This window comes from Vidua chalybeata, chromosome 20, assembly GCF_026979565.1.
Source record: "Vidua chalybeata isolate OUT-0048 chromosome 20, bVidCha1 merged haplotype, whole genome shotgun sequence".
Taxonomy (NCBI): Eukaryota; Metazoa; Chordata; class Aves; order Passeriformes; family Viduidae; genus Vidua; species Vidua chalybeata.
In genome coordinates, this window is record NC_071549.1 from 3,194,533 (window position 1) to 3,221,119 (window position 26,587).

The 26,587-nt window shown below is 48.8% G+C and overlaps 1 protein-coding gene across 8 annotated transcripts in view; it reads right to left on the bottom strand.

Annotated features, from left to right (window-relative positions):
• Positions 1 to 26,587, bottom strand: part of GTF2IRD1 (GTF2I repeat domain containing 1) — a 69,148-nt gene that overhangs the window by 21,749 nt on the left and 20,812 nt on the right. For 5 of the 8 annotated variants that reach the window (XR_008434342.1, XM_053961455.1, XM_053961454.1 and 2 more), the window contains exons 2-16: positions 25,742 to 25,870; positions 23,581 to 23,722; positions 20,742 to 20,888; positions 17,131 to 17,314; positions 15,329 to 15,630; positions 14,807 to 14,896; positions 13,909 to 13,992; positions 12,339 to 12,522; positions 11,111 to 11,136; positions 8,439 to 8,559; positions 5,987 to 6,024; positions 4,874 to 4,954; positions 3,027 to 3,149; positions 2,428 to 2,487; positions 1,884 to 1,949 (exon numbers count right to left, since the gene is read on the bottom strand). Coding sequence is in view for 7 of the 8 variants with exons in the window: in XM_053961455.1 (XP_053817430.1) it covers positions 1,884 to 1,949; positions 2,428 to 2,487; positions 3,027 to 3,149; positions 4,874 to 4,954; positions 5,987 to 6,024; positions 8,439 to 8,559; positions 11,111 to 11,136; positions 12,339 to 12,522; positions 13,909 to 13,992; positions 14,807 to 14,896; positions 15,329 to 15,630; positions 17,131 to 17,314; positions 20,742 to 20,888; positions 23,581 to 23,722; positions 25,742 to 25,864 (1,771 nt within the window). In the remaining variant the exon portion in view is untranslated. The remainder of the gene's footprint in view (positions 1 to 1,883; positions 1,950 to 2,427; positions 2,488 to 3,026; positions 3,150 to 4,873; positions 4,955 to 5,986; positions 6,025 to 8,438; positions 8,560 to 11,110; positions 11,137 to 12,338; positions 12,523 to 13,908; positions 13,993 to 14,806; positions 14,897 to 15,328; positions 15,631 to 17,130; positions 17,315 to 20,741; positions 20,889 to 23,580; positions 23,723 to 25,741; positions 25,871 to 26,587) is intronic. The other 3 variants (XM_053961453.1, XM_053961456.1, XM_053961458.1) reach the window with 3 other exon arrangements.

Genomic DNA, 26,587 nt, shown 5'->3' on the forward strand with positions numbered 1-26,587 from the left:
ATTAGAGAGCTGGTAACGCCCCTGTGATGACACATTGAAGCAGAAAATCAAAACAGCACACGGGCAGTTTTTCCCCAGGGGTGGGGAGGCACCGCAGCCGCTGTGGCTGCTGCCACCTTGGCACGGCCTGTGGTGAGCCTTGCCTGCCTCTGGCAGCCATGCCACAGGTGAAAAGGGCAGGGGCAGCAGTGGCACTTCATCTTCCCAGTGCCCTGCATGAGGAGAGGCGTTAAACAGCGCCAGCGCCGCGGCGGGCACTGCCCACACCACGGCAGCGGGGACACACGGCCAACAGCAAAACCATGGCGGGCTGCTCCCCAGTGCAGAACTTGGACAAAATCAACTTCTTGGCACTGGGGGATCTTGCAGAAATCTTTGAATTAGTGGAATTTGTAGGCAGTAGTACCTATAAGCAGCAGTTTTTCTTCTAGGCAGAGAAAAGGAGGACGTGAGGACATGTGAGGGAAAACAACATGGCAGCACCAAGGGCAGTGGAAAAGCAAGAGGAGAAGGAGGTGCTCCAAGCGTCAGAGCTGAGATTCCTCTGCAAGCTGTGGTGAGGACTATGGTAAAACAAACTGAACCCCTGTAAGGCATGAATCTATGGGGGATGCAGAGATCCACTTGCAGCCAGTGGGAAAGGTGCTCACGCTGGAGCGGGTGGATGCCAAGAAAGCTGTGATCCAGTGGGAAACCCAAATAGAGAGAGAAGGCCCTTGCTTCCAAGCTAGAGCAGCCTAGCCTTAAAAGACTGCACCCTGTGGATGAGTGATCCACGCCACAGCAGTTTTGGGAAGACTGTTTGCCCACGGGAGGGACCTCACAGCACAGCAGAAAAAAGACTCCTCTCCCTGAGCGAACAGAAGAAGATCTTGAATGACAAACTGACCAAGACCCCCATGCCCTGTCTCCCTGCACTGTTGGTGGGAAAGAGGGAGGGGCTGGGGAGCAAAAAAGATGTTTTAAAGGCTTGTGTTACATCTCATTATCCTCCTCTCACTCTGTTAATAATAAATTTACTTTATACCTTTAAATTTGAACTGGTTTTGCCCTTAGAGTGTTTTCTCCCAGTCCTTATCTCAACTCATGAGCCCTTTGTTAATTTTTTTCCCCTCTCCTTTGCCCAACTGTAACAGAAAAAAGTAAGCAAGCAACTTTTGTGGGTACCTGGTGTTTGGCCAGTGTCAAACCAGGACAAGGTTAAAACCCCACCTCATCAGTGTGGACTCCCAGCCTGTTACTGTAGTAGCATGGGAGCACTGAGAGCCATTGCTGCAATGGCTGTTCCAGCTGCCTCCCCAGTGCCCAGCCCTCGCTGAGAGCAGTCTGGCTCATCTCCTTTCCCTGGTCACCATGGACTCTACCAGCTCAGCTATGCCCCTGGCTTTTGAGGACTGTCAGGCAGAGCCACATCTCCTGGTCCTAAAAGTGGCAAAAACTGTGTGCCAGCTCTCAAAAATGCATGTGTGAGCTCGCTTGTATTTTTTCTCAGTTAAATAACCTCTCTCTGTAGAGGTGAGCAGAGCATGCTGAGTGCCAGCCCCTACCACCAAGGTGCCACCAGCTTTCCTGAGCCATGCAATGATCATTGTGGGTGGAAAACACTCTCTGAGACTCAAACAAGTGATGGGGGAACCACTTTGGACCTTCCCTCTGCAGGATGAAGGCAGCAATTCCTGGGCTGCAGCCAGTGAAACAACTTCAAGGAAACCAAGGGGAAGAGCTGCAGTAACAAGGCTGAAGGAGGTTTCAAATGCATTTGTGAGCCCAGCAGAGAGGAGATGAACAAATCAGATTGCACCTTCACTCAGCTGCTGGTTTGGAAATGGCTGGTGACAAAGCCAGCAGCTGGCATGATGAACATGTGTTAATGACCATCTTACCGTATCGCGAGTTGAACAAAATTTCAACTTGTTTCCTCAAATGACTTAAAATGTCCCCTATACCATCTGCAAAAAAAACCAAAAAACAAACAACAATACAGAGAAATGCTCTGAGCAACCAGCTGCTTCCAGGGCAAGCACTGTGCAGGTGAGCAGCCTCTGCCTGACCTCTGGCAGAGACAGCCATTCACTCTCCATGCCCTCAAATCAGTGCTAGTCCTCTGACAGCAGCCTCCAAACTCTGATTTCCTAACAAGGAAGGGCAAGGATGCACCTGCCACAGAGCCATGTTAGCAGTCAGGAGCAAAAAAAAAGGAAAAGTAAATTCAAAAATTCAAGCCCAAGAGGAGAGGAGAAGGAGTGGAGGAGTGGAGAGGAACACAATGGTGCCCTTCTGTGGGAAGAGGTTTTGGAGGCTAATGGCTAAAAGCTTTGCTGGTAACATAGGAAGCTCACAAAACCCAGCCTAAAATACATCTGTGTGCATCCATCCTTCCAAGAACCTGCAGTGATGGGCGATGCTCAGAGTTCACCATACACTCACCTGATCCCTCCACCTGCTTTTCTTCATGTCGAGACTCCTCACTGGACCCCTTCTCTGTCTCTGCCAAGGAAGAAGAGGGTTAGCAGCAGCAGCAGGCACCAGCAAAACCAGACAAGACATGAGCAGGAGTTCTCCAGGTGCCCTGCAGCCACTCAACTGCTCCCTCCCCTCACTAAGCTCTGAGCAAGTGTCCCAGCAGAGGCTGGGCTGGTAGCAGCATGCCAAGAGCTGCACTGGCAGAATAAACCAGTGCTTCCATACAAGAGGGCTGCCTGCCCTTTGGCATGGGCTTTCTGGGAGAGGAGAGACCCAGCAGGAGCAAGGGCAGCCACAGGGCCAGCATATATCCCACAGGTAAATTCCAGGTGAGCACTGGGCAAAGGGGCTTGGGTTTGCAGCATGCTGGAGCTGAAGAGAGGATGGGAAGGAGCAGCAGTGCCAGAAAACCCACCAGTTTATCCAGAAAACCCACCAGTCTATCAGAGCTCCCAGCTGGCCTCACTGAGGCCAAGACTCTTGAACTGGGTCTTGATCTCCACCACTCTGAATCATAAACAGTATTTATTCATTTTTGACACCTGCATGAACACCTGTCCTACCGTGCAGACTCCCAGATGCTTCACTTCTGGTACCTGCTACTGTTTCCAGGATGTATCTCGATTCATCCGAGGCCACGTGCGTGGGCAGCGGGTCGTGCATTTCCACTGAACCAGGTGATCGGTCTGCGGACAAACACCTGTGGGCATCTTTTGTTCGGATGCCAGCGGGACACTGTCCCCAAAACAGCCTTCAGAGGGTCCCGGCTGTCAGCAAGCACTGAGCAAAGGGCCCCCCGCTCCCAGGAGCCCCACATACCACCAGAAGATGCTCTGGGGATGCATCTGCCTTCTTCCTCCCAGAACCACCCAGAGCTCATCCCTGATACAGACCTGACCTCTCAGTCTGAGGGAAAGAAGCAAAAATCTCTTCCTAACCTCCACAGAAGGTGAAGAGGTGAAAACTAGTTCAAATTACTTTCTTGGCTTAATTCCATCTAGACACTCAATTTTGACTTAAAAAGCTAATGCTGCTTGATTTAGCTACTACATGGGGGGAAACAAGTCCACTAATGCTGCTTTTCTCAACAAAATCAACTCTATTTTGGTTTCCTTTACATTAAACCTGTTTCCCCAAGTGCTAGGCTGTCCAATGTCCTCAAAGACACACCCAAATTCAGCTTTAAATGAAGTTTCAACTAGTTTATATACTTCAATCAGGTCACTTCTGACCTCACAGGATAAATAATCCCAATTTCACCAATTTCTCCGTGTAGGTGAGCACCTCTTTTCTATTAATCCTCCTCCTTGCCTTCAGCGGTATTCCCTCTGATTCAACTTGATCTTCAAATAAGGCAAGAAGAGGGGGACTCTGGACTTGAGGTATGATCTCCCTGCCACTGGACAAGTGGTAATTCTTCCCACTCCTCCCATGGACCTCCAGCTTACCACGTATCAACTTTCTTCTCTTCCATTAGCTGCCAAGTTGAAAAAGAAAATGTTTGATCTACCACTATACCTTGTTCCTTCTCCTTCCCCTCTAGTAACCATAGGTAAGTCTATTCTACACCAATCCTGGAGTGACTCCTCAACTACCACCTTACTAAGGGGACTGCTACAGTCTAGGTGCAACAACTGGTGTGGTGGGGACTGGTGTCTCTGCTGTCCCCAGAATCACTCACCCTCAGGCATATTAGAGTTCTGTTGTTGCCCTCATTCTGTGGAGCTTATTAATTAATGGTTGTAAAGCACACTGAAAATGCAAACTGCTAACAATCCTGTCATTAAACCCTGAGGATTATCCTACCACGTGCTGCACTGTCCAGGACAAGTAAGTGGAAAACTCACTCTCCAAGCTGCCCCTCAAGCATGTCATCTCCATCACAACCCATTGCCACTCACCTCTCTGGGCAGAAATGTGGGGAATTTCCCCCATCAGTGTCAACAATTCCAACATATTTTTAGCATGTGCTTAATACTAAACCTGCCTACTATTAGACCTATTAGATCTGCCTACTATTAGTTTTTATGAACTCTTCAAAACCAGGCTGGTTTTCTAAATGAAAGACCTCTTCAAAAGCATCCTGTACTCAATACCTGGGATCCTCCACATGAAGCAAAGCAGCAAACCAGGCTCGCTTTCTCCAGGGGAAAGGCGAGATAGGAAAGCAATGAAGGAGAGAGAAAAACAACAAAGAGCCCTAAAACACCTTCCAACGCTCCCAGGAAACCTCAGTATGTTCCTATGTCAGCTAGGGAAGACCACTGCAGGTATGTGAGGGAACCATACATGATGGGAAATACCCTGCATATGCCTCTTCTCAAAGCAAAATGCTGAAACATGATGCTGAAATATGAACCCTGCCTGGGCAGCCACCACTGCACACAGATGGTACCCCAGCAGCAGCTACCTGGTACGGTGATCTGGATGATGTTCAGCTCGTCTGGTTCGATTTTGATCTGCCTGATCCCACCTAGCTCTCCTGAGGTACCTATGGGGAAAGGCAACGGAGGGCAGTCGCCAACAGGATCCAGCAACCTGCCCAGCACAGCACCAATGCAGGGAAAGTGTGGCCAGCTGGCACTTCAGTATGAGCTGAGCTCGCCACAACAACAAGGCTTCAGTCAGGTGGCCCACAGCATGCAGGTACCCAAAGGGACACCTGTGGGCAGGGATTCTGCAAACAGCTTGGCTGGCAGGAGCTGTTGGTGCCCACAAACTGGCAGCTGGACCTTGTGAAATGCTCGTTTCCTGGCTTTCTTCACTTAAAATGAGCTGGGCCACCAACGGGCATTGGTGGAGACACCAGAGGAGCTGTCTCCAGTGGGTGGCTCCTAGCAATTTTAATGCTCCCAAACTCATGCCTGGACCTTGCCCCTATTCTGACTGAAGCTGCATCACACCAAGATGAGACCAGCTGAACTCTGGTGAAATTCAGTGTGGTTTCAAGCCCAGCAGATGAAATCCTGTGCTGACCAGCTGCCCCAGGAGGAGGCTGCCCCAGGAAGAGGCTGCCCACAGTCCTCTGCCCAGCTTCCTCTTCTCTCAAGATAAATTTCCTCACTTTGGGTAGGATAGATCGACTGCAAGGCACTGAGTGCCAGCTTGCAGCTTGGAAAGGCAAGACAGCATGGCTTGGTGTGGTGTTTCAATGGGTCCAAGCCCCTAAATCTGTGGAAAAGCACTTCCTTTTCATTCATGGTGCTCAGAATACCAACACTGCTGACTTCTCAGTGGTGGCTTTCAAAGGAACTCAAAGAGTGAAGACTTCCCTTAGCTTTGCATTTATGCACATGCTTAAGTTTCATTATTTCAATTTGTGCATTTTTAGGCCCCAGCTGGAGGGTCAGGGGGTAAGAGCCTTCCTCTCTGCATCAATCAAATGGGGATAAAGTCCTTAGAGAACTGCACTGTGGTGAAATCAGGCAACTAAAGTCATACATTCAAGTTACTTTGCAGGCATCTTTCTCTAGAGTGCCCCCCATTAACACTGTCTTGCAAGAGAAAATGAATTATTCCTCACCTGGTTCACAGCCTTCAGAAACATTACATTTCTCAGACCTGAAAGGGAAAGGCAGACAAGAAAGGTGGTCATGGTGTAAGAAAAGAGAGAGCCTAAAACCCAGTGGTGTGTGAACTGATCCTGGCAGGAGGGAGAAATGCTGCCTGGGATCACAGAGGGCTGCAAGAGCTACAGAGGGGTCCCCAGGCCCACTACACCCACAGCCCCAGAGCATCCATGGCTGCAAGGTCTGCGAGTTTCTCTGGAAATAAACCTTGCTCTCAAACCCACCCTGGTCCTGCACCCTTGCTGATGGCAGCCTTGCCTCTAGAAACCCATGGATGGAACTGCAGCAGAGAGCTCCTAAAACCAAGAGAGGTTGTTTTGCAGCCCAAAACTTGGTTGGCTCCATCCCTTTGTGACAGAGGGCAGTGCATAAGTGTTATTACAATGTGGTTACTGATGGAGGTAAAAAACAAGGAGAAAGGAAAAAATCAATTGATTTGGTAAATATTTATTCTGTTCAAAGCTTTTCTTCACTGAAAACTGGGCACTATCCCAAATTCCCATCTACAGTTAACTTCACACGCTCAGGAGTTTACACAAGTTGTTCTGCATCCAAATGAGATTATTTTGCATTCCCAGGATGCATGTGCTTTCTTGTCTCTCTCTTGAACGAGGACAACCACAGCTCTTTGGCAGTAAGGGACCTAAAGAACCACTCTGGAGAAAGCACTCCTTCACAATGTTGGTCCTTTCAGGGGGAAGGAAAATCCTTCTGAGCTAGCACCTGTTGGCTCAGAAAGGATGTTCAAAAGCACTTCTCACTTGCCTAAATCCACTAAGGAGCATCACCAGAACGAACCACAAAACGAGCCAGGAGTGCTCTGGAAATGTTCTTCCTAAGTGTGGAAGGGCAAAAAGGGTCATTGGTCTAGAAGGTACATATACTACCTGGGAGCCTTGGGAAGGGTTTTAAACTCTCCCACTCCAGGTCAAAGTAAACCTTTCACCAAGGAAATCTGGGGGAAGGGCTTCTCTAGGGAGTGCATTACACCTCACAGTGTCTGGCCCTTCTCCTGGAGTATTGGACACTGCACATTCCCTGGAGCAGGACTCTGACCCTGGGGGCCCATTCCTATGGAAACACTCCTACTGAGGCACAGAGGTTCCTCATTTGCAATCTCCTACAATCTCCTACAAACCCTTCTTTGGGAAGAAGCCGAAGATACCCAGAAAGCTGGAGACAAATGCCAGCCCTGCAGACTGGGCAGCTCAAGAGGTCTCTGCCCTCCAAAGTTTTGATATTTCAGTACTGGCCATATTGCCAGACTCACTCATTGAGGTTCTGCTGTCCCAGTCATGCTTTAGGGGCAGGCAGCAGCCACATCCAAGGGAGCAAACCTGAAACAGCACTGGGCAGAACCAGAAGAGACGCCAACCTGTCACAGGTTCATGTCACTGAAGAGCCAAGAAAGGAAAGGAACCCAGGAGGTGTCATGGATGGGACAAAGACAAGTTACCTTATCTCCCCATCCTGACCCACACAGGTTAGAAACCACACAGCACTGTCTGAAGCCCCAGCTGGTGGAGCTGTCAGTGCTGGGCAATGAGGCTTTGTGCCAGAGAAGCTGAAGAGCATTCTTTACTCCATTTGTGTGAAGCAAGGCTAGGAGAAGGTTCCTTGTCTTACAGCAGTTCATAATGCTATAAACTGCTGCCCTGCCTCTCTTCTTTAAAGTGATTTTAGAGGCTAAATTACACCTTGCTTCCACTTAATTAAGAATGAAGGAAACTGGGGCTATAAAGAGACAAACACCTCCTGGATGTCTCAGTCTGGGTTGGAAAGCTGTATGCTGTGCAATATATGCTCCACAGGTGCTGCCAGCATGTTTTGGACCTGTCTAGCTCATGGCACAGTTGTAACAGAAACAGGTACTCTCATAAAAAAATCTCCCACCCTGCTGGACTGTATAACCCCACCTTTATTAAATGTTAGGTTCCTTGTGAGCTTTCTAAACAAGAAACACTTAATTAGCAGGGTGTTGTTACAGTGTGGGCTGAGGGTAAATCCTTTAGGTCATGCATTAACACCTGAGACAGTTCCAGCAGATAATCCCAGGCATGGCCCTCATTTCATCAGTTTTGCTCCAAATTAATGATTCCAAACTTTTGGCTTGCAAAAAGATGGGGCTGCCTGGCCTCCTCCTGTGCTGACTAATTGACTACCCCACTGCAGTGGGACTTTAGGGAGGTAGGAAAGCAGCACCAGTTTAGCCACTCACCTTCCCATTATGGACTTACAACATCTCCCTGATGCTCCAGCTTACTGAATCGGACTCATGGCACCCCCCTGCACCCACTGGACATTGCTGATGAACACATCAGTAACCTGCTGTGCACATTAATAGCCCCAAAATAACTCTCTGAGGGATGTCACTTTACAGGGAACAGGGACAGAAGTCCCACTTACCTGCTGTTGGCCTGAGAGGTCCCCACCAGTTCCAGCGTGGCCCCACGGTGAGGCTCGGGGGAGATCTCCCGGGGAGGGCTGGAGGGCTCAAGCTTGGTTGGATCTTTGGTAAATTTGCTTCCTGTTGCCAGGTGTGCATGGTGGGTTTTGGGAGAAAAGCAAAACCAGGATTAGCAACTGGAGGTGCCAATGCTGCAGCTTGTTCACCCCTCCTAGGCCCCGAGCTGAGGTCAGGGTAGGGGAGCAGGTTTTCAAGTGTACCCTGCTTGCAAAGACAAGGGTGTTGATTCCACTGGGTTCACATGTTAAAATATTAGCAAGACATTTGCTTAAACCTCTCCATAACTATGTGTGTGCTGGGAAGCCCTGCCAGGAAAGAGCATCTCCAGAAAGGGCTGGCTGACAGGACAAGGGTTCCAAGAGGTAAGGACTAAAACCCAGGGCCATGGATCACTGCTGTAGGAGCAAGCCCTAAAGTGGGCAGAACTGTCCCTGTCCCAAGGGAGGGGATGTGCTGCACTGGATGCAAACTTGGAAAAACAGAGTAGCAGAGACACAGGCAGCCCTGTCTCACAGCTCCAAGACCACCAAGCAACAGGAGAAATCTCTGTTACAGTGACACAGAGAAGGACAGAAGCATCCTGCCACCATGAAAAACTTCCTCTCTCCCTTCCCTAATCTTGAGCAGCGTGAAAGGAGCTGAAATGAAGCCTCATCAATGACCTTGGAGATGGAAAGAGTAATCTGAAGGCAGAGTAGGAAATAAAATCAGGCAGGGAAGGTGAGCAAAGAGCTGAAGAATGAGGGCTGAGGCAAGGAGGGAGCGAGACTACATTGTGAGGCTGCAGAAACCACAAGATGTCTTGTTAAACAGCTGTTGTCCAAGGCCCTTTGCTGGTCTCAAACACCATTACAATATCCTCACCCTTCTAAAACATATTCCATCTATGGGAACCTGATGCCACTTTCCTTTTGGTTCCAGCCTGCAAGAAAGGGCAGGGCTCTGGCAATAGGATCAGCAGAAATACAGAACCTTAAAAACACTATTTATCTACTGCCAGTCCAAAAGGCTCCTTTTAATCTGTGCTTTCTATGAACCAAATCTTGTTCTTGCACCAGCACAGCCTGCCTGAAGCTGCTACCCAGGGGAGCAACAAAAATAGGTTTCCGAGCAGTGGGTGAGTATTTTAATTAAAGGGTGAACAAAACTTTATGGGGAAGCTTTGGGATACTTCACAAATGGCAACTTAAAATACAGCTCCACTCAGAAAAGAATATCTTTGCAGAAATGGCACCTCCTGACTCAGCAGATGTGGGTTTTTTTGCACAAGCTGATGTGCTGACACAAACCACACAGAGACAGGTTTAATGGGTTTTGCTTCTGGTAGCCCTGCAGGGAACTGTCAGGAGAGTGGGACTTGTCACCCACCCCAGTTCTGCTGGGTTTGCTTCCTCATCTCTAAATATCTTGACTTGTACCTGCCTACCATGTCATCCACAAGCCCACAGCACAGTGGTCTCCATCAGCAGGTCAGGAGCTGATGTGCAGATGTACATGATGCCTCCCCCAGATACCATGCAGGCATTATGCAAGGAAAATCCAAGCATCCCAAAACACAGCTCAGTGCTCCATCCCTTGGGGATGGGCTAGAGCTTAAAGAAATAATTTTCTTGAGGAAAAAAAAGCCATTAATAGCTTTAGACAAAGAAATTCCTCATATAGGTGGGACCCTCTCCAGGTTCTGCTGGAGGTCCCCTTTGGGTGGCTCCAACCTCACCATGCTCAGGAAGCACCCTTAGGGCTGGGGCTGTTGTGGGGCAGGAGTGATAATCTGGATGGCAGAGATATCTGGGAAGAAGGTGTCTGGAGAGCTACCAGCATGTGCAGTTGGCAGCTCAGGGGGAGAAAAACCAAAACATCACTCCAAAACATGTCTTTACTTGTGAGCCAAGCCCAGGCAATCCAGGACCTGGGTGGGATAAATCTGGATGCAATGCCATAATCCAGGTGTGTATGAGGGCAGTGCTGGAGAGTGGGTTGAGTCTGACAGCATGGGCACCTGTCTCCTTATCATGGAATGGTTTGGGTTCAAAGAGAACCCTGTTCCACCCCCTGCCATGGGCAGGGACACCTTCCACAATCCCAAATTGCTCCAAGCCCCATCCCACCTGGCCTTGAACACTTCCAGGGATGGGGCAGCTGCAGCTTTTCTGGGCAACCTGTGCCAGGGCCTTGCCACCCTCACAGTAAAGAATTAGGTTGGCTTCTCCAGCTCAGAGAAAAAATAAGTAAAGACACAGAGCAAAGAAAGTCAAAGAAAGAATAATTTACCAGTGAGGAACACAGCAGTAATTTTCTTCCTCTTGAAATTACAGATATTCCCTCTACTGTGGCTCAGCCTGATTCAGAAGCCAGCCCAGCCTCATACACCAGGAATTCTCACTTAAACCTTCAAAACTCAATTTTTAAGGAGAGTACAGAGCTTGCACTGATACCAGGCAAAGGCAATCTCAGCATGTCCTGGTGTAGGGCAGACAAAGCTTCTCCTTACTGAGCATAACTGCATGTGTCCTGCACTTCCTCTGCTTACAGGTGACATTGTTTCAACTCTGCTTCTCTGGATAACCTTTCAATTTTGTGGGCAATAAATCAAAGGATTTGGAGAACGTACCTGTAAAAATTCTTTCGTCAAACATCCTAGGAGAAAAGGAAAAGAAAAATTAGAAATAGATGCTGCTAATGGCTGAGTTGGAGGTTTAATTAATGAATAGCATTAAACCAAGTCAAACTAGTAATTTTTTTTCATTCTCTAAAAATATTGAACGAATTTTTCAGCTAAAAAAAAGGCCTTTTAGCCTGTTGTGCAGCCAAACAACCTTGTAGCATATGATTTTACCTAAAGCATCTCTAAATCTGTTTATAAGTAGTCATTGTCTTAATTTAACTTATTAAATGGGGCTGCAGTAGGCTGCCTTTACAAAAAGAAACAGTGGGACCAAAGTAGCTGTTACTGGATCTTCAATTTCCAATGCAGACCACTGACCACGATGTCACCTGTCTCCTGAATATTGTATTTTGGTGCTACCCACAACTTTGCTCATAGGAGCAAACTGTGTCCAGGCCACATCCCACATCCTGATCCAGCCTGGTGCAGCCTGAACAAAGCAGGACAAAGTGGCTTCTCTATCAAATGACATCAGGAAAGCTAATCCCTTTCAGGATGCCTGAATTCCATCAATGCTGGTGATTTTAGCCCCCTTTGGGAGCCTTGTCCAGGATTTTTCTGCGCTGCCATTTCACACCTCTAGGAATGGAACAACACAAGTGCTGCATAGGCAGGGACTGGATAAATCAATGTATTACAGAGCAGATTTTCCTGATAGAGAAGCAAAGGGAGGTTGCACAGCACAGTGATGACTAGGAATATATCCACTCCTCCTAGCCAGCGGAAAAGCAGACACCTGGACACGGTGCCTGTCCTGTAGGTGACAGATTCTCATCACCAGACACAGAGGATGTGCACAAGTGATCACTGAAAAACAAGGTGGATGGGAATCCCTGTGAGAATATGGATGTTGCTCCCTCCACCCAGGGGCATCGCTCCCATCCACCAAATGTCACTGAAGGTGCTGCAACCACCTTCAAATGTTTGGGGTGGCATCGGCAAAGTTTGGTGCCCACGATCACTTAAAACAGGGTGGCAGAGCTTGGGGGCCATCATGGCACAGCCAGCTCTGCCACATCCTTGCAGAAAGAGAGAGAGATGAAAACCAGAGGTTTGCAGGGAGAAAGAGCTGTCTTATGAAAGAGGGTGAAATGAAGGAAGGACGGAAGGAGCACAGCTCAAATTCCTGACACCCTTGAGCCATACACTTCCTTTTGCTGTCCTTGCCACCCACCTTTTGATGACAAAATGGATGTTGTGCCTCTCCTCCAGTATCCGTTTGAGTTTGGGGACCCCGTAGGTGCAAGGTCTTTTGAAAGGTATTTTGTCTGGGATGCCAATGATCTCCACTGCCTCGGGGTCACAGGCAATCTTCCTGTATGGGACAGGGACCATGTGGTCTAACCCCAAGGCTTCAGCTGAAACATGAACACATGGTTTTCATTTACACAAGTGTTTTGTCTTTTACGGATGCTAAAACAAAGGTGTGAGGGCTTGAACTCAAGCAGAGCAAATGCCTTGTGCCCTCTTCTCTGCTTGTCCCAGAAGGTGAGCCCCAGGAGCAGCTCTCCCATGGGAAATGGCACAAAAAGGAAAGCAGCAGTAAACACAGCTAAGTGTCTTCCAAAACTCCCAGACACGTCCAGTGATGCTCAAACCAGGAGTGAGCTAGTCCAGATATCATTCCCAAACTCCTTGTGACCCACCCCAGTGGGTCTGTGAGCTCTATGATTCCCAATCTGCATAGCACGTGGAATCATAACATTGTTAATGTTGGAAAAAGCCTCTAAGATTGATTCCAGCTGTTAACCCAGCAGCACCATATTCACCAAATCATGTCCCCGAGTGCCACGTCCATATGTTTTTTCTGAACATTTCAAGGGATGGTGACTCCATCAGTACCCTGGGCAGCCTATGCCAGTGCATGACCATTCTTTCAGCGAAGAAATTTTCCCCAGTGTCCAATCTAAACCTTGCCTGGAGCAGCCTGAAGCAATTTCCTCTAATTCTATCACTTGTCACCTGGGAGAAGAAACTGAGTCCCACCTGGCCACAACCTCCTTCAGCTAACTGTAGGGAGTGGAAAGGTCCCCCCTGAGCCTCCTTTTCTCCAGGCTGAGCCCCCACAGCTCCCTCAGCCGCTCCTCATCAGACTCATGCTCCAGACTCTTCCTGAGCTCTGTTACCTTTTGGGCACACTCCAGTACCACTTCTATACATCACAAGTTCAAGGGCTTGTCTTAAGCCCATACACAACTCACAGGTGACAGAGCACATATCTACAGCCCATCTGTAACTCAAGAATTACACATCCTGACAAGGGATGGCACAGTTGAAGTGCCTACCAGCCCCAAGTGATTTCCCAAGCTTCCACCTCCCCCACTGCCCAGGAGCTACACCAAAAGCACTGCCCATAGCAAAGGGAGCACCAACAACATATGCAAGCCATGCAGATGGAGAACAAAGCAGCTGCAACAACAATCACCTTCTTTTTACCTGCCACATGTATGTAAAAGGGCCACATGCCACCACTCCTGGTGCCCAAGTGCTATGATCCACATTCCCAGACAGAACTGTTTAACAGCCCAGTTATAAATCCCTTGACAATGGTGTGGGGCTCCAAACAGAAATATTGACATAACCTTCAGGAGACTGGGAGCTGCTGAGCTAAATGTGTTAGGAAGAGCAGGGAGCTCTAGCATATGGCTTCTGCTGCTGTGTTAGGGAACAAAAATGATTGCTATATAATGATATGCAATCCACAAGCACCGCAGATGCATAATGGGATATTAACTCCTACTCACCATATCTGCTGTTAAAAAGAATTTGCACGCACTCCCTAAGGGTGTTGATGTCTTCAGTTTCTTTTATAAAACTGTCCCACTTATCTATCAAAACAAAATACAAGAAATAAGAAACTTCCATATGGTTCATACACAGCAGATGCACTTTTTTCCTGCAAAGTGCTGCGAAACAGGAACAAGACTTTAAAAATTATTTCCCTGCTCCTGAGCAAATTTTGCCAGGCTGGCAGATAAGGTCTGGGCTTCTCCAACCCCTGACCTAAGCACTCTTCTTGGCATGTGCAGAGCAGATTCCTAAGAAATGACCCCATAAAATTTCTCAGCCTGGAAGGAAAGACCCTCTTGGGCAGAGCCAACTCCACCTGGAATGAACCCTTGAAAGGTACAGCCCTTTCACAAGTGGATCTTTTCCGTCTTCTCCTCTTTCCCAACCTTCCCACCCATATTTTTTTCTCCTCTTTAAGGCAGGCTTGCAGTGGAGGTGGGGAAATGGCAGTCTCCTCCCCACTGCTGATCCCCCCAGGCACTGCAGCAGAATCCCACTGGGACTAGTGGCTTTCAGTCACTTGGAAATAATGCCAAGTTTTCAGCAGGTATGTGCTGTTTGCAGCTGGGGCAAACATCCTGTCCCAAAGCCACGCCTTGGTTCCCTGTGCAGGAAGCAGAGATGGGAATTCCCAGCCAGCCAGCAGTGCTCAAGGACCACTAGCAGCATCTTGGAATGGCAGGGACGGACCGGAGCAGAGATGAAGGTCTTGGCTCCAATGTGAGACACATCCCCTCCAGCATTGCCAGGTCCCTGCAGAGTGTGGAGAGGGCTGGGAGACTGCTGGGGAGAGATGTGGTGAGGGGAAACCTTTCACTAAGGCTGCCTTTAATGCTGGAGCAGGACACAGACCTGTCTTGTCATGGACAATGGAGAAGAGGATGCGCTTGGATGAGTGCACATTCTGGATGAGGGGACCTCCGGAGACTGATGATTTCTGTCCTGGACAAGAGGGGAGACAAGGAGAAAGGGCTGATGAGAGCCTGACCAGTGCTCCAGACACCACAAGAGCCTCAGTGCTGTCCCCTGCCACTCCTTCTGTCTCTCCTCCATGCACCCTGACCTGTGACACCTGGGTGTGGTGCTGGCCACACCAACCCCTGCCATCCCCATTCCCGCTGCCTTTCTGGCCTGGTGGTGCAGCACCTGTCATTTTGGGGCAAAACCAGAGGTGTGCCCTGCCAGCACCTTGCAGGCACCCAGGGAAGGGCTGGGGCAGTGCAGCACAGCAAGGGCTCTGCTCATTTCCATACAGGCCAAGCTCTACACTGGTTTTCATCCACGGAACACCAAAACCCCCAGCCTGCCCCCTGCCAGGGCCAGGGCTGGGCTGTGCACCAGGCCCTCATGGGAGAGCAGACTCCAGGCTATTACCACAGCAGTCGCTGTACTCCTGTGAGGAAGGCACCTTCAGCTCTCCCGCCGGCCGGGCCAGCAGCGCCTCGCCCGCCGCGGGCAGCCCCGAGGACACCTCCTGCTTGAGGTCGATGGCGACAGGGCCGGGCACCGAGACGCCGTAGAGGAAGTTGGTGACAGCAATGGCGGAGGGGGCGTCCTGCGTGGCGAGTTTGGCCACAGGGCCGTTGGCACCGGAGTCTCGGCTGCCCTTGGAGGCGAGGGAGGAACAAGTTAACTCGATGTTGGGGTTGGGCTCTCGGCTGGGCTCATCTGCTGGCCTGAGGGGAAGGAAGGGAGAAGAGGAGGGAAAAACAGGTTCCTTTGAGCCCATGGCACTGCTAAGCTGCAACAAGCGAGGATGTGGATGGGGAAGAAGAGCCATGCCTGGGAGGGTGGGACATGCTGCACCACCAGCTGCCAGGCTCCTTGCTGAGGAGTGCCATGAAGACCATTACAGGGTTAGAGCACCTCTCCTATTTGGAAAGGCTGAGAGAGTTGAGATTGTCCAGCCTGGAGAAGAGAAGGTTCTGGGGAGAACAGACTCTGGCTTTCCATTACCCAAAGGTAATGGAGAGCTGGAAAGGGACTTTTGACAAAGGCAGGGAGTTACAGGACAATGGGGAACGGCATCAAACTGAAAGAGGGCTGGTTTGGATTGGATATTAGGAAGAAATTCATCCCTGTGTGGGTGGTGAGGCCATGCCACAGGTTGCTTAGGGAAGCTGTGGCTGCCCCATTCCTGGAAGTGTTCAAGGCCGGGCTGGATGGGGCTTGGAGCAGCCTGGTCTGGAAGGCATCCTTGCCCACAGCAGGGGCTTGGAATAAGATGGTCCTTAAGGTCCCTTCCAACACAAACCATTCTATAGTTCTGTTCTGTGATTCAGAAGTTACATCCTTCACTCAAACTCCTGAGCATCTTCAGGCACCTAAATGGTTCTTGTCTTCTTTAAGTGGAGCTGGTTAGTCAAAGCTGGTTAGTTCAAAGCATTTTTTTTTAGCTAGGACCAAGCTGCACAGCTCCATGCCCGGTGCATTTAAGGGGTGAAACCTTTAATGACCACAATCACTCGGCTCCACTGCCTGTGCCAGCCCCCAGCACCCATGGCACATTCAAGGGGGAGCTCAGTCAGCCTACAAATGAGTTTCAGACTCAAGAAACCAACGTGCTCCACATGAGACAGGGAGCCACAAGCTCACAGACAGCTCAAATTCTGCGTGTCCTACTTTTAGCTGTCTCAGCCTGATTTTCCAGAAGCATCAAGCCTTTAGAGGAGGTATTTGGTCATGCTCAGCATTTTTCTGAATGGATCTGAGGTGCTGCCAGCCAGGCAAATGCAGGGGAAATGCACCTAAAACTACTGAACCCCTTGCGTAAATGTGGCCAAAAGGGGGAGTTTGCTCTGCTGCAGTCCCCCACTTCCCTCCTTGTCTGGCATTAAAAAACCCATTTCAGCCTGGGAAGACACTTGCAGCATTTACCCTGGAAATCCCTCCGGAGACAGAAAAGCACTTAGCTTACCGCAGTGGAAATTTTGGCAGAGACACAGAAAAAGATGCAGTTAATGTGCATGTTTACACACACTTTTTATAGAAATGAGTCTGAAATGGACTCAAGCCTCCCAACATGAACAAATCTCTGTGCAAGACTGGATTTGGCACAGCTGGACCTAGGTCTGTGGGTCTCGAGGAGAAGCTGGGACATGGGAGGGACCCTCCTGCCTGTGCCACCATCCCAAGGGCTTGCTGCTGTCTTGCTCATTGGAGGTCCCCAAATTTACCTTTTTAGCCTGAAGCGGATGCTGTGGCTGTGCTCTAGGATGGCCATCAGGGATTTCACATCATACTCCAGGGGTTTCTTAAAGCTGATTCCCTCAGGCAAGCCAGTAACTGCCAGTGAGCCTGGCTCTTTCAGGAGCCTCTCGTACGGCAAAGGGACCACGCTGCTCTTCCCCGTGGCTTCACCTGGGGAGGGGACAGAGTTACACACTGACAAATACCCTGTGCCCCTGACCATGGCTGAGCTGGGCTGGAGGACGAAATGCAAGAGCAAGAAATACCAACAGGATCATTAGGAGAAAAAACCCATTCCTACCTTCGCATTCAGCATGCAAGGCTAAATTCCTTTCTAAAAGCACTAATTAATAAAAAGCTCATAAAAGCCAATAAACAGATGTCTCATCATTCAGGTTTCACAGTAGAATCCTCAGTTGGGGTCACTTGGCACAAGCCCACCCCTGGGAGTGCCCAGCCATATGCCAGTGAGAAACATGGCCATCAGCAAGGTGTAAGGAGCCAAGGGCTGACAAAGAAGGCAGAGGAGCTCACAATGATTTTAATCTCATGCTTACTGAGATATTCTGGGAACCTCATTTCTAGTCAGTTTTCTTATTTTACCTCCTGGAAGAACGGAAAACAGTTTGATTGCTGTTGCTGTCAAGCAGCTTTGATTCACTTTGACAGATAAGGAAAAAAATCAAAACCAATAATCTCCCTCCATCCCACTATTCACAGACAGCTTGAACATCGATACATTTGACTGCACAGTCACCTCCAGCAGCCCAGAACTCTCACCTGCTCCCCTCAACACTGGCAACATAGTCCCACCATGGGCCTCTGGCTCCATTTTACCTCTGACACCAGAATCTCCCTAAGGAGTCAGGTACAAATTGCTTTCCCTTCCCTTGCAGCAGCAGAAAAGCACTGAGCATTGCCATTATATAGGGATTTTCTAAGCCAGATAAAGAGCCTGTGTGCCTAGACCAGGGCTGCCCTACTATACTTTGCAGGCACAACACCATCAGAAAAACAGCCTGCTCTGAAGGATTTCAAGGAATGGCCAAAACCTTCAAGCCACTCTCTGGGAAAAAATTACTTTGGAAACCAACAGCCAAGCCATTGTGATCAATAAACATGGTGCTGAAAGCATGAAGCACAAGAAACAGCCATGAAGGAATGCAACCTGGCAAAGCAGTGTCCAGATGCAAAACATCTGGTGGCATGATACAGTGCCTGCACCTTCATCTCCAGGCTGAGAGGCAGAGAGAGAAGGTTACAGGACCTTTAAGTTGTTGAGGGATTTTATACTGTGGATTTTCTTTCCAATCTTTTTTTTCCCTCTATTTAAAAAAAAAAAACCCAAAACCAAAAGATCTTACAGAAATACTTCAAATCTTGTGACACTGCCAGCAAGTTCTTACTAAAAGTGATTTCTTCAACATGTCCTTTGAAGGAATGCATTATAACTAACGATGTGCAACTTGCATGAGCCATTAAGGCTTCTTATAGGGAGGATTGATAATATTTTAATTAAGCAAAGTTTTCAAATAAGTCTTTGAACCATGACACCATGAGTTTACTTTCTACAAGCTGACAGTTTCCCTGCCCCAACGTGCTGGTTCTAGCAGCTCTCCACTTCCCTTCATCACCTCTCTTCACGACTGGGAGAAGCTCCCATGTCCACAGTGGCTCCTTATCAACCCAATGCTCAAGAAATCCCCAAACATATTTTTATGGGGACCATGTTATTGTCAAGGTGACCTTCAGAAGACTTGCACTGCTGCACAGAGACTCATGGTTTGGCTGAAGAGACAATAATCATCATTAATGCCTGTTTAATAGAAGCCACTGGTAATCAGTCATCCTGTTGGTGCAGAGATTACCAGGCTCTGGAGGGAATCTTTTTGACTGAGCATTTTAAAAGATTTTTTGTTTCCAATCCTTATTGATAAAAGGAATAAAAAAAAAAAAAAACCTAAGAATCATAATTGTTAAACTCTCACAGTCCTCTCAGTGTAACAAACAGAATCACCCTGGGGCATCTACTGTATTTCTCCCTACTCAACCAGGAGAGGCCCTTCCCAGTGGGTCCCCACACACTTCCATACACCTTGAAACTGTAAAAAGCCTTACTAATCATCCAATGGATGGGCTGCATGGTTCATAAAGCCCATGCAGATACAATTATGTATTTATTGTATGTCAGATTTTAGTAATTCACATATTCCCAAGAGGACAGCAAAGTTTGGCACTGTACCTGCAGCAGGACAATGAGACCTGAAGCTTGGAGAGGGAATTCACCAGCAAAAAACACCCTCTCCATTCTGTTCCCTTGGCTCTTCTGCATTATCCCTTCCTTCATTCTTGGGCCCAGCCTTTGGACAGCAGCAATAGGATCTGGTTGCTCCCATTAATGGGAATATTGCCTCTAAGTCTTTTAAGTGGCTTCAGAGAATTTCAGTGACTGTCTGTCCCAGGGGAGAAAGGATGTCAGCTCCCTCTTCCTGTCTGTGAAGCTTGTGGAAGATGCTAGCAACAGCCAGCAGCAGCAAATCCTGCACGTGAGCCCAGCATGGCTGGTGTAGCTCCCATTATCCCCCTCCTGTTGTGTGGGAATGCCCACTTCCAAATCACATACACAAACAGGGGCAAAGCCTGCACTGTGCATTCAGGGAGATCTGCAGAGCCCCAGCAGGGCTCTACCAGTCCTGAATCTCAGATGGTGACGGGGAGCTGCAGCCAGAAAAGCCAAGCACCCAGTTCTGCAGCTGGTCCAGCCACAGGGCCTGAACTCCCACAAAGCATTGTGCAGAACTAACATAACCCACTCAGCAGCATGGGGGAATAAGTGGGGCTGTTTTCCCAAGCCAATATTGCTTTTCCTACCCTGACTACCACAGCTGTAGAGGTGCTGCCAGGGGATGAGCCAGCAGCATGGCCACTACTGCCAGCTGCTCCACGGGGGTTCCAGTGGATCCTTGTGAGCAAGAAGAAGGGGCTGCTGCTGCTCAAGCCACTGCAGATTGGGTCTGGAAGGAGCTCTGCAACCCACTGGGTTCCATACCAACAGCCATATGGTCATCTATATTTAATTGCAGAAGCTTTATTGCTGGGGATGATGCATGTGCTGGAACGGCACCACCTCATCTCTCAAAGTTGGGGCTGCAGGGCCACATGCTAGAAAATCATCTGTTTTCTTTTTAAATAGACTTGCCAGGGAAAAGAGAGAGTGAATATGCAGAGGTCCAACAGAGTGCTATGAAAGAGCTGCTGTGGATGCAGTGGCAGGTTTAAAGGTGTGCTTGGAAATCACATTCAGGGCACCACAGAGGCTTCGCCTGGTCAGGGGACACAAAGGATGCTTCGTTCAGCACAGGGATTTTTTTGGCTCAGTTTGGGGCACTGGAAAACTAAGAAGCAGTGGCCAAAACCCATCTCAATGCAGTGCTAACTCTGTACAGGAGCACATTTCACCATGCTGCCCCTGCCAGCACCTGCTCCCACGCTGAGGAGCCGGGCTGGTGATGAAATCCACAGCTGGTGGCAGTGCTGGGCAGCTCAGTGAGCCCCAGGGACATTCCATATCCCCCAAGGGAAGCATGAAGGTTCTTACTATAAAGCACATCAAACACTTCCTCTACCATCTTCCTGAGGAGGTACACATCTGATCCCTGGTCCGGGGAGACCCTGAGCACCCTTTGCCCGCACTCCTTTGCCTTCTTCTGCACCTCTGCGTCCTGCTCCTTCCTCTGCTGGATTCCTGCGGGGGAGAGGAGAAAACAGGAGTCACTGCAGTGAGAAGTGGTGGTGCCTCTGGCTGAGCAGACAGGTGTCCCAGCTCTCCCACCCACCTCAGGCCCCAGCTTGGATGAGATCACACTGGGTTGATCCCAGCAGCCCCCAACGTGCAGGGAAAGGTGCTGGCAATAGGCAGTGGTGCCAGCAGCAGGGTCACTCATCCAGTGCCTGCCCCCTTTTCCCTGGCTTTTCCCACTCAGCCAGACTGAAACATTTATGACTAATTGGGCAGTTCATTTCTAGTCTCTGGTTTCAATCTGCTTAGCCTTCAATCTCTCAGGAAAAGAAAATCCGCCTTTCTTGGAGGCTTTTTTACCCTTCAGCATCACATAGCTCAGTAATACCAGCTATTTCCTGCTAATTTCCCCCATTAAACCTCAAATAAAGCATATCTTCAGCATTGACTTCTTTGCATCTCTAAATGCACAGAAAATTAAACACTACAAATGCATTATTGCTGTTCTATCCACAGTAATTTGCAAGGGATTTTTGGTGACAAAGGACTAATTCCTTCATCATCCTTGACAGACTCCTATTGGCAATCAGGCCTGCATGCTGCCTGGGTGCTCAAGGAGCTCATAGATCCTTCTGTGGAAAAAGTCCATGGCTGGGACATCACAGGGAATGGTCAAGAGCAACATGGGACACACACAGAACTAGACACAGCAAAGTAAACAGCCACCATGCCACCCCTGTAAAGATCCACATGCCTCCCACAGCATGGCAAAACAGGTCCTGGAAAATTTTTTTTGGGTGTTTTACCAAGGTTGTGAAATGCATCTGCATCCTCTGAGTACTGCCTCTCCCTCCTCCACTGACATTAATCCTCATCACTGCCAATTCCTCCCTGCATCAGGAGAGGCAGAACCAGAGGTTCAGATAAAGGAGGGTGCTCAAGCGAGGTCTGCGCCCCAGAGAGATAAGAGGCTTCTTACATCTCCAAGTGATGTCTGCTTTAGATTAATTCAGATCTTTCTAAGAGGGCAGCAAGAAATCAGAGGCACTTCCAGGGATACTTTCCACTGTTTGCCAGTTGTAAGGGCTTTATGGAGTGGAGTTGAGTCAGGGTCTGTATAATTCAATTCATTTCACCCTGTCTGCAGCATCATCCATTTTACTCAAACCCCATGCTCAAGATTTCTGTTTTCAACCAGACATGACTATTTCTTTTTGACAAAAGTGTAAATGAAACCAAAGAGAGGGGAATCAGGATCTAGTGCCAGGTGCTTTGCCCCCACACAAGGGTAGGTCATCAACCAGGATGTATCACAGAATCAGAGAACAGTCTGGGTTGAAAGAGACCTTAAAGACCATCTGATTCTACTCCCCTGCCATGGGCAGGGACACCTTCCACTAGACCAGGTTGCTCCAAGCCCTGTTCAACTTGGCGTTGAACACTTCCAGGAATGGAGCCGCTGCAGCTTCTCTGGACAACCTATCCCAGTAGCTCATAACACTCAAAAGAAGAATTCCCTACTAACACCTAATCTAAATCTCTCCCCTTGTAGCTTAAAACCATTCTCCCTTGTTCTATCATTATCTGCCTGGGTGAAAGGTCACTCTCCCTCTTTTTTGTAAGTCCCCTTTAGGTACTGGGAGGGGCTCTCAGGATTCTCTGGAACCTTCTCTTCTCCAGACTGAACCTCTCTCAGCCTGAGGAAACACAAGGGAGTTCCCTCCCCTTGGCCACCCCACTGCCATCCACATCTTGTGGGCGGTGGGAAGGGAAGGCAGAGTTGTCCATGAATGTAGGAAACATCCCCCAAATGCCTCCTGTCCTGCAGAATGCAGTGGAGGATAACTAACCAGGATGTGAGAGGATGGAATAGTGGAGTTGGCCAGGAGCTGCCCAGGGCAGCAGGACAAGGGGCTGGGCAGAGCCATGGCAGAGAGCTGCTCCTGTAGAGCCATGCAGTGAACAACCCAGTGACCTGAGCAGCTTCGTAGCACTGGTGTCACCAGAGCAAACCCTTCCTGAACAATCTCTCCAATGGATTAAGCACCTATGTGGTTTCTGTCAACACCATGTATTTCTCTCCACTGACATCCCACCATAGAACAGATCTAGCTCTGGTGTCCTCAGCACCACCAAAACCAGATCCCATTCCAGCTTCTACACTGAGTGAGGAAAGCAGTAGCTAGCATGCGGGGGATGATGCTGTCCAAGAAATGAGGTCCCCATTCACAGAACAGCTCCCACCCTCCCTTCAGCTCCCAGACTGTTTTTTGGAAACTGGCAGAGGTACAGAGCTGGGACAGAAGGCTTGCAACACACAGGTATCCCTCAGATACTTGGTGAATCTGATCTGAGACTGGGGGAACACAGCTGTTGCTCAAGATATCTTGTCAGCACTGTTCATCCCTAAAAAATACTAGCAACTCCACAACCAACACTTCCAGCTACCAAATCCATTCCTGTTTTTCCAAAACCAGGAAAAAAGCCTTGGACCAAGAAAGCCCTTCTGCTCCTGGGAGGATCACTAGGAAAAACTATTTCTGCTAAGTCCTCAAAAAATTCTGCAGCGCTCTGGCAGCACTGCTAGAGGCAAAGAGCAGCAGGGCAGCAGAGCAGCCATCCAGCCCTGAGCCACCTCAGGGATGCTTTAGGAGAGAAAAGCCTTGGCCTGGAAGATGGTGCCGGTGCGGATACTCACTGCAAAACTTCTGGAAGTCAGCCTGCAGCTCCTTGCGGGCGCTGAGGAAGACCCTTCCCTTTTCAGTGCCCACCACGAAGGCGCTCTCCTCGTGCACGGCGATGCAGGCGACCTCCGCGTTCAGCTTGGACAGCGCCGAGCACTGTTGGAGGCACCAGGTCAGCACAGCACAGGATGGGGCAGCAGCCCTGCTTCCCACCCCCTGCCATTTCCCAGTGGGGTTTTCTCCTTCCCGTCAAAAGATTCTCCCATCAAAAGCAGTGTTCTGGTTTATGTCAGAATTTCATGGGTTTATGACATCCCCTAAAAATTTTGGTGACTTTACAGCTCTACAAAAATATCCATCTGGAAAACAAGAACTATTTACCCATCGTTTTATTTCACTTTTTCCTATCCTAAAAATAAACTTTTATTGCCTTTCTTTAAAAGAAAACATTCCTATTAAAAGAAAGTCTACCAAAAAACCCACACCACAACCGATAACAATTTGCATTTTTCCACCAGCTCTAATGGAATAAGGAACACGGGAATCTTATTTCAGCTGCAGAACACTAATATGGTCAAAGTCCAGATTAGTGGAACGATTCTTCTTGTACAGTTATGCAAAACAATAAAGAGATGGAAAAAACTTCTTCCATTAATCCATTTTATGTAACATGCCCTTCCTGCTCCACATAATACACATGTGTATGCATTTTTATTAGTATTTTTTATATTATAATAGTTACTCAGTGCCAGCAGCCTGAGTCATATTCCTGTAGCTACAGCACTGGTGCTAGGAAGATGCTATCCCCAGGTCATCATTTAAATGGGTAAGAAAGGGGGCATTTTCCCAGCATCAGCCCTGGTTAGACACATCAACAACCCCAAAGAGGAGTTGGAGGATGCTGGCAGCCAGGGAGGGAGCGGGAGAGAAAGGGGGACCAACCCCCCTAAGCTACCTTCAGCTCCCTGCACACACCTACAAGGAACTTCACTTGTGTGGGCTTAGGGCAGTTTCTATACTAGGTCATTTTACCTCCTGCTCACCTTCTTAAAGGAGACATTGAATCAAATCCCACAAAACATGTATTTTTAAGAAACCTCCTTTCAAAACCCCAGTCGCAAAGAGAAGTATTTTGCTCAGGAAGTCCAAACTCAAAAAATAAACACAAAAACTAAGGTGAGATTTGGATGCAGAACGAATCCAAACCCTAAGCCTGCTTGGTGACATGGATATGGCCCTGTGGTTTATTTACCAGGCACACAAGCAGCTAGGTTTCAGTGAGCACAGAGCCTGTCACTGGTGAAGTGCTGGGATAAAGGCTGAATTTCAGGATCAGCTTGGCTCCCTGGCCCCTGTGTAAACACCTAACAAGGACTGCATAATAATGAATATTCGTTAAGAAGCCAAACTATGGTAACGTAATTTGTTGTACAGGATGGCAAGTATATAAATCATCAAAGCTGCTTGGGGTGTGTAGGCTCCAGGGAACCTGCTCCTTAGTGGGGTGGTGATGTCAAAGAGAAGGAAATTGGTATTAATGAAAAAACATCTACCCGCATAGAGAGGAAAACATATCCTGGATAAATGCATTACATATGACTTGACTTTAAAAAGAGAGAGCTATTTAGCACATCTCATTGCATTAGACATTTGTTACTACACATCCGCTTTCCCTTATTGATCACATTCACAGTTAAAAATAAGATTAGCTCTGGTCCACGAGACTTAATCCAGACAGTTATCTTGTTTATGTAAGCACGGCTGACTTAGGCAAGGTTTCCACCAGGAATTCTACGTCAAAAGATATGAAAGTTATTTTCTTTGTTCTCAGAGATAAAAAGCCATTGTTCTGCTGTTGTGTAAATGCTCACAGTAACATTGGTAAAACAGCAAGAAAAAAAAGCCAACCACCCTACAGCCAGTTGATACCAACATAAATATTAATGGGAAAACAATACACATCTGAGATTAACTTGTGCTGACTTTATGATCCTTATGGCTGTCAGAGCAGGAAAGGGATTTTATTTCTCAGCAGTTCCCTGGGCTCTCCAGCAGCAGAGGAGAGCAGAATGAGCTCACCAGGCATCGTGTGCCAGCCCTGCACCCAGACAGCCTTGCTAAATGGAGGCCAAAGGAGGGAGGGGGGTGGGGACAGGGGTGTCACTGGCCTCTTACCATGGAGTCTAAGGCAGACACTAAGCTGGTGATGATTTCGTCTCTCTGAGGAAAAACCATATTCCATTGGTCAGCTCTGGAGGTGGTGAGTGTCACATCTAAAGGCTTCCCTGCCAAGGCCATATTTACCTGAAAATAGAAAAAAAAAAAAAAAATGAAAGAGATATGCATCACTGTTACTAACAGAGAGCTGGAGCTGAGCATCACCACAGAAGCCCCACTACCATCGTGTGCTACGGGAGCAATGCTGGCACAGGTACACTGAGGAAACTGAGGCATGCAGAGAGGCCCCAGCAGCCTGAACCCCACCATCCCCATGAGTCCTCTGCTAAAGGCAGGTAACTGCAGAAGCTGTTGAGCTGTAATCAAACCCTGGAGTCAATGCTGTGTGCACCAGCAGTGGCTGGATCATCTCTGCATTTGAAGCTCACCCTCAAGGAGATGCCACCACAGCACAGGGGCCACTGGACAGCTGCATGGTGGGACACCCCAGCTGTCCAGCCCGTGGCCATGCAGATGATGTGGTGCTGAAGTGGGCACGGGGCACTCCTGTGCTCAAGCTCTGATGGCAGCCCTGAGCAGGGGGTGATGGCTCTGTCCCCACAAAGACACCGTGCTGACCACCCTTGTGCCTCCCACTCTAAATCCTGGGCAAGAGGAGAGCCTGCCACCCAAAGTGTCCCCGAAACAGGTCAAAGTCACAGGGTGCTCTGCTTTCACCCCAAGGAGAGATGCAGCTCATGGTAAGCTCCTAATCAAATCACCCCACTCTGCAGTTCTTGGTGTCAGGGGGAACAGGACGAGGCGGCGTGCAGGGGCCACATATCTGAAAAGAGGCTCAGCCCC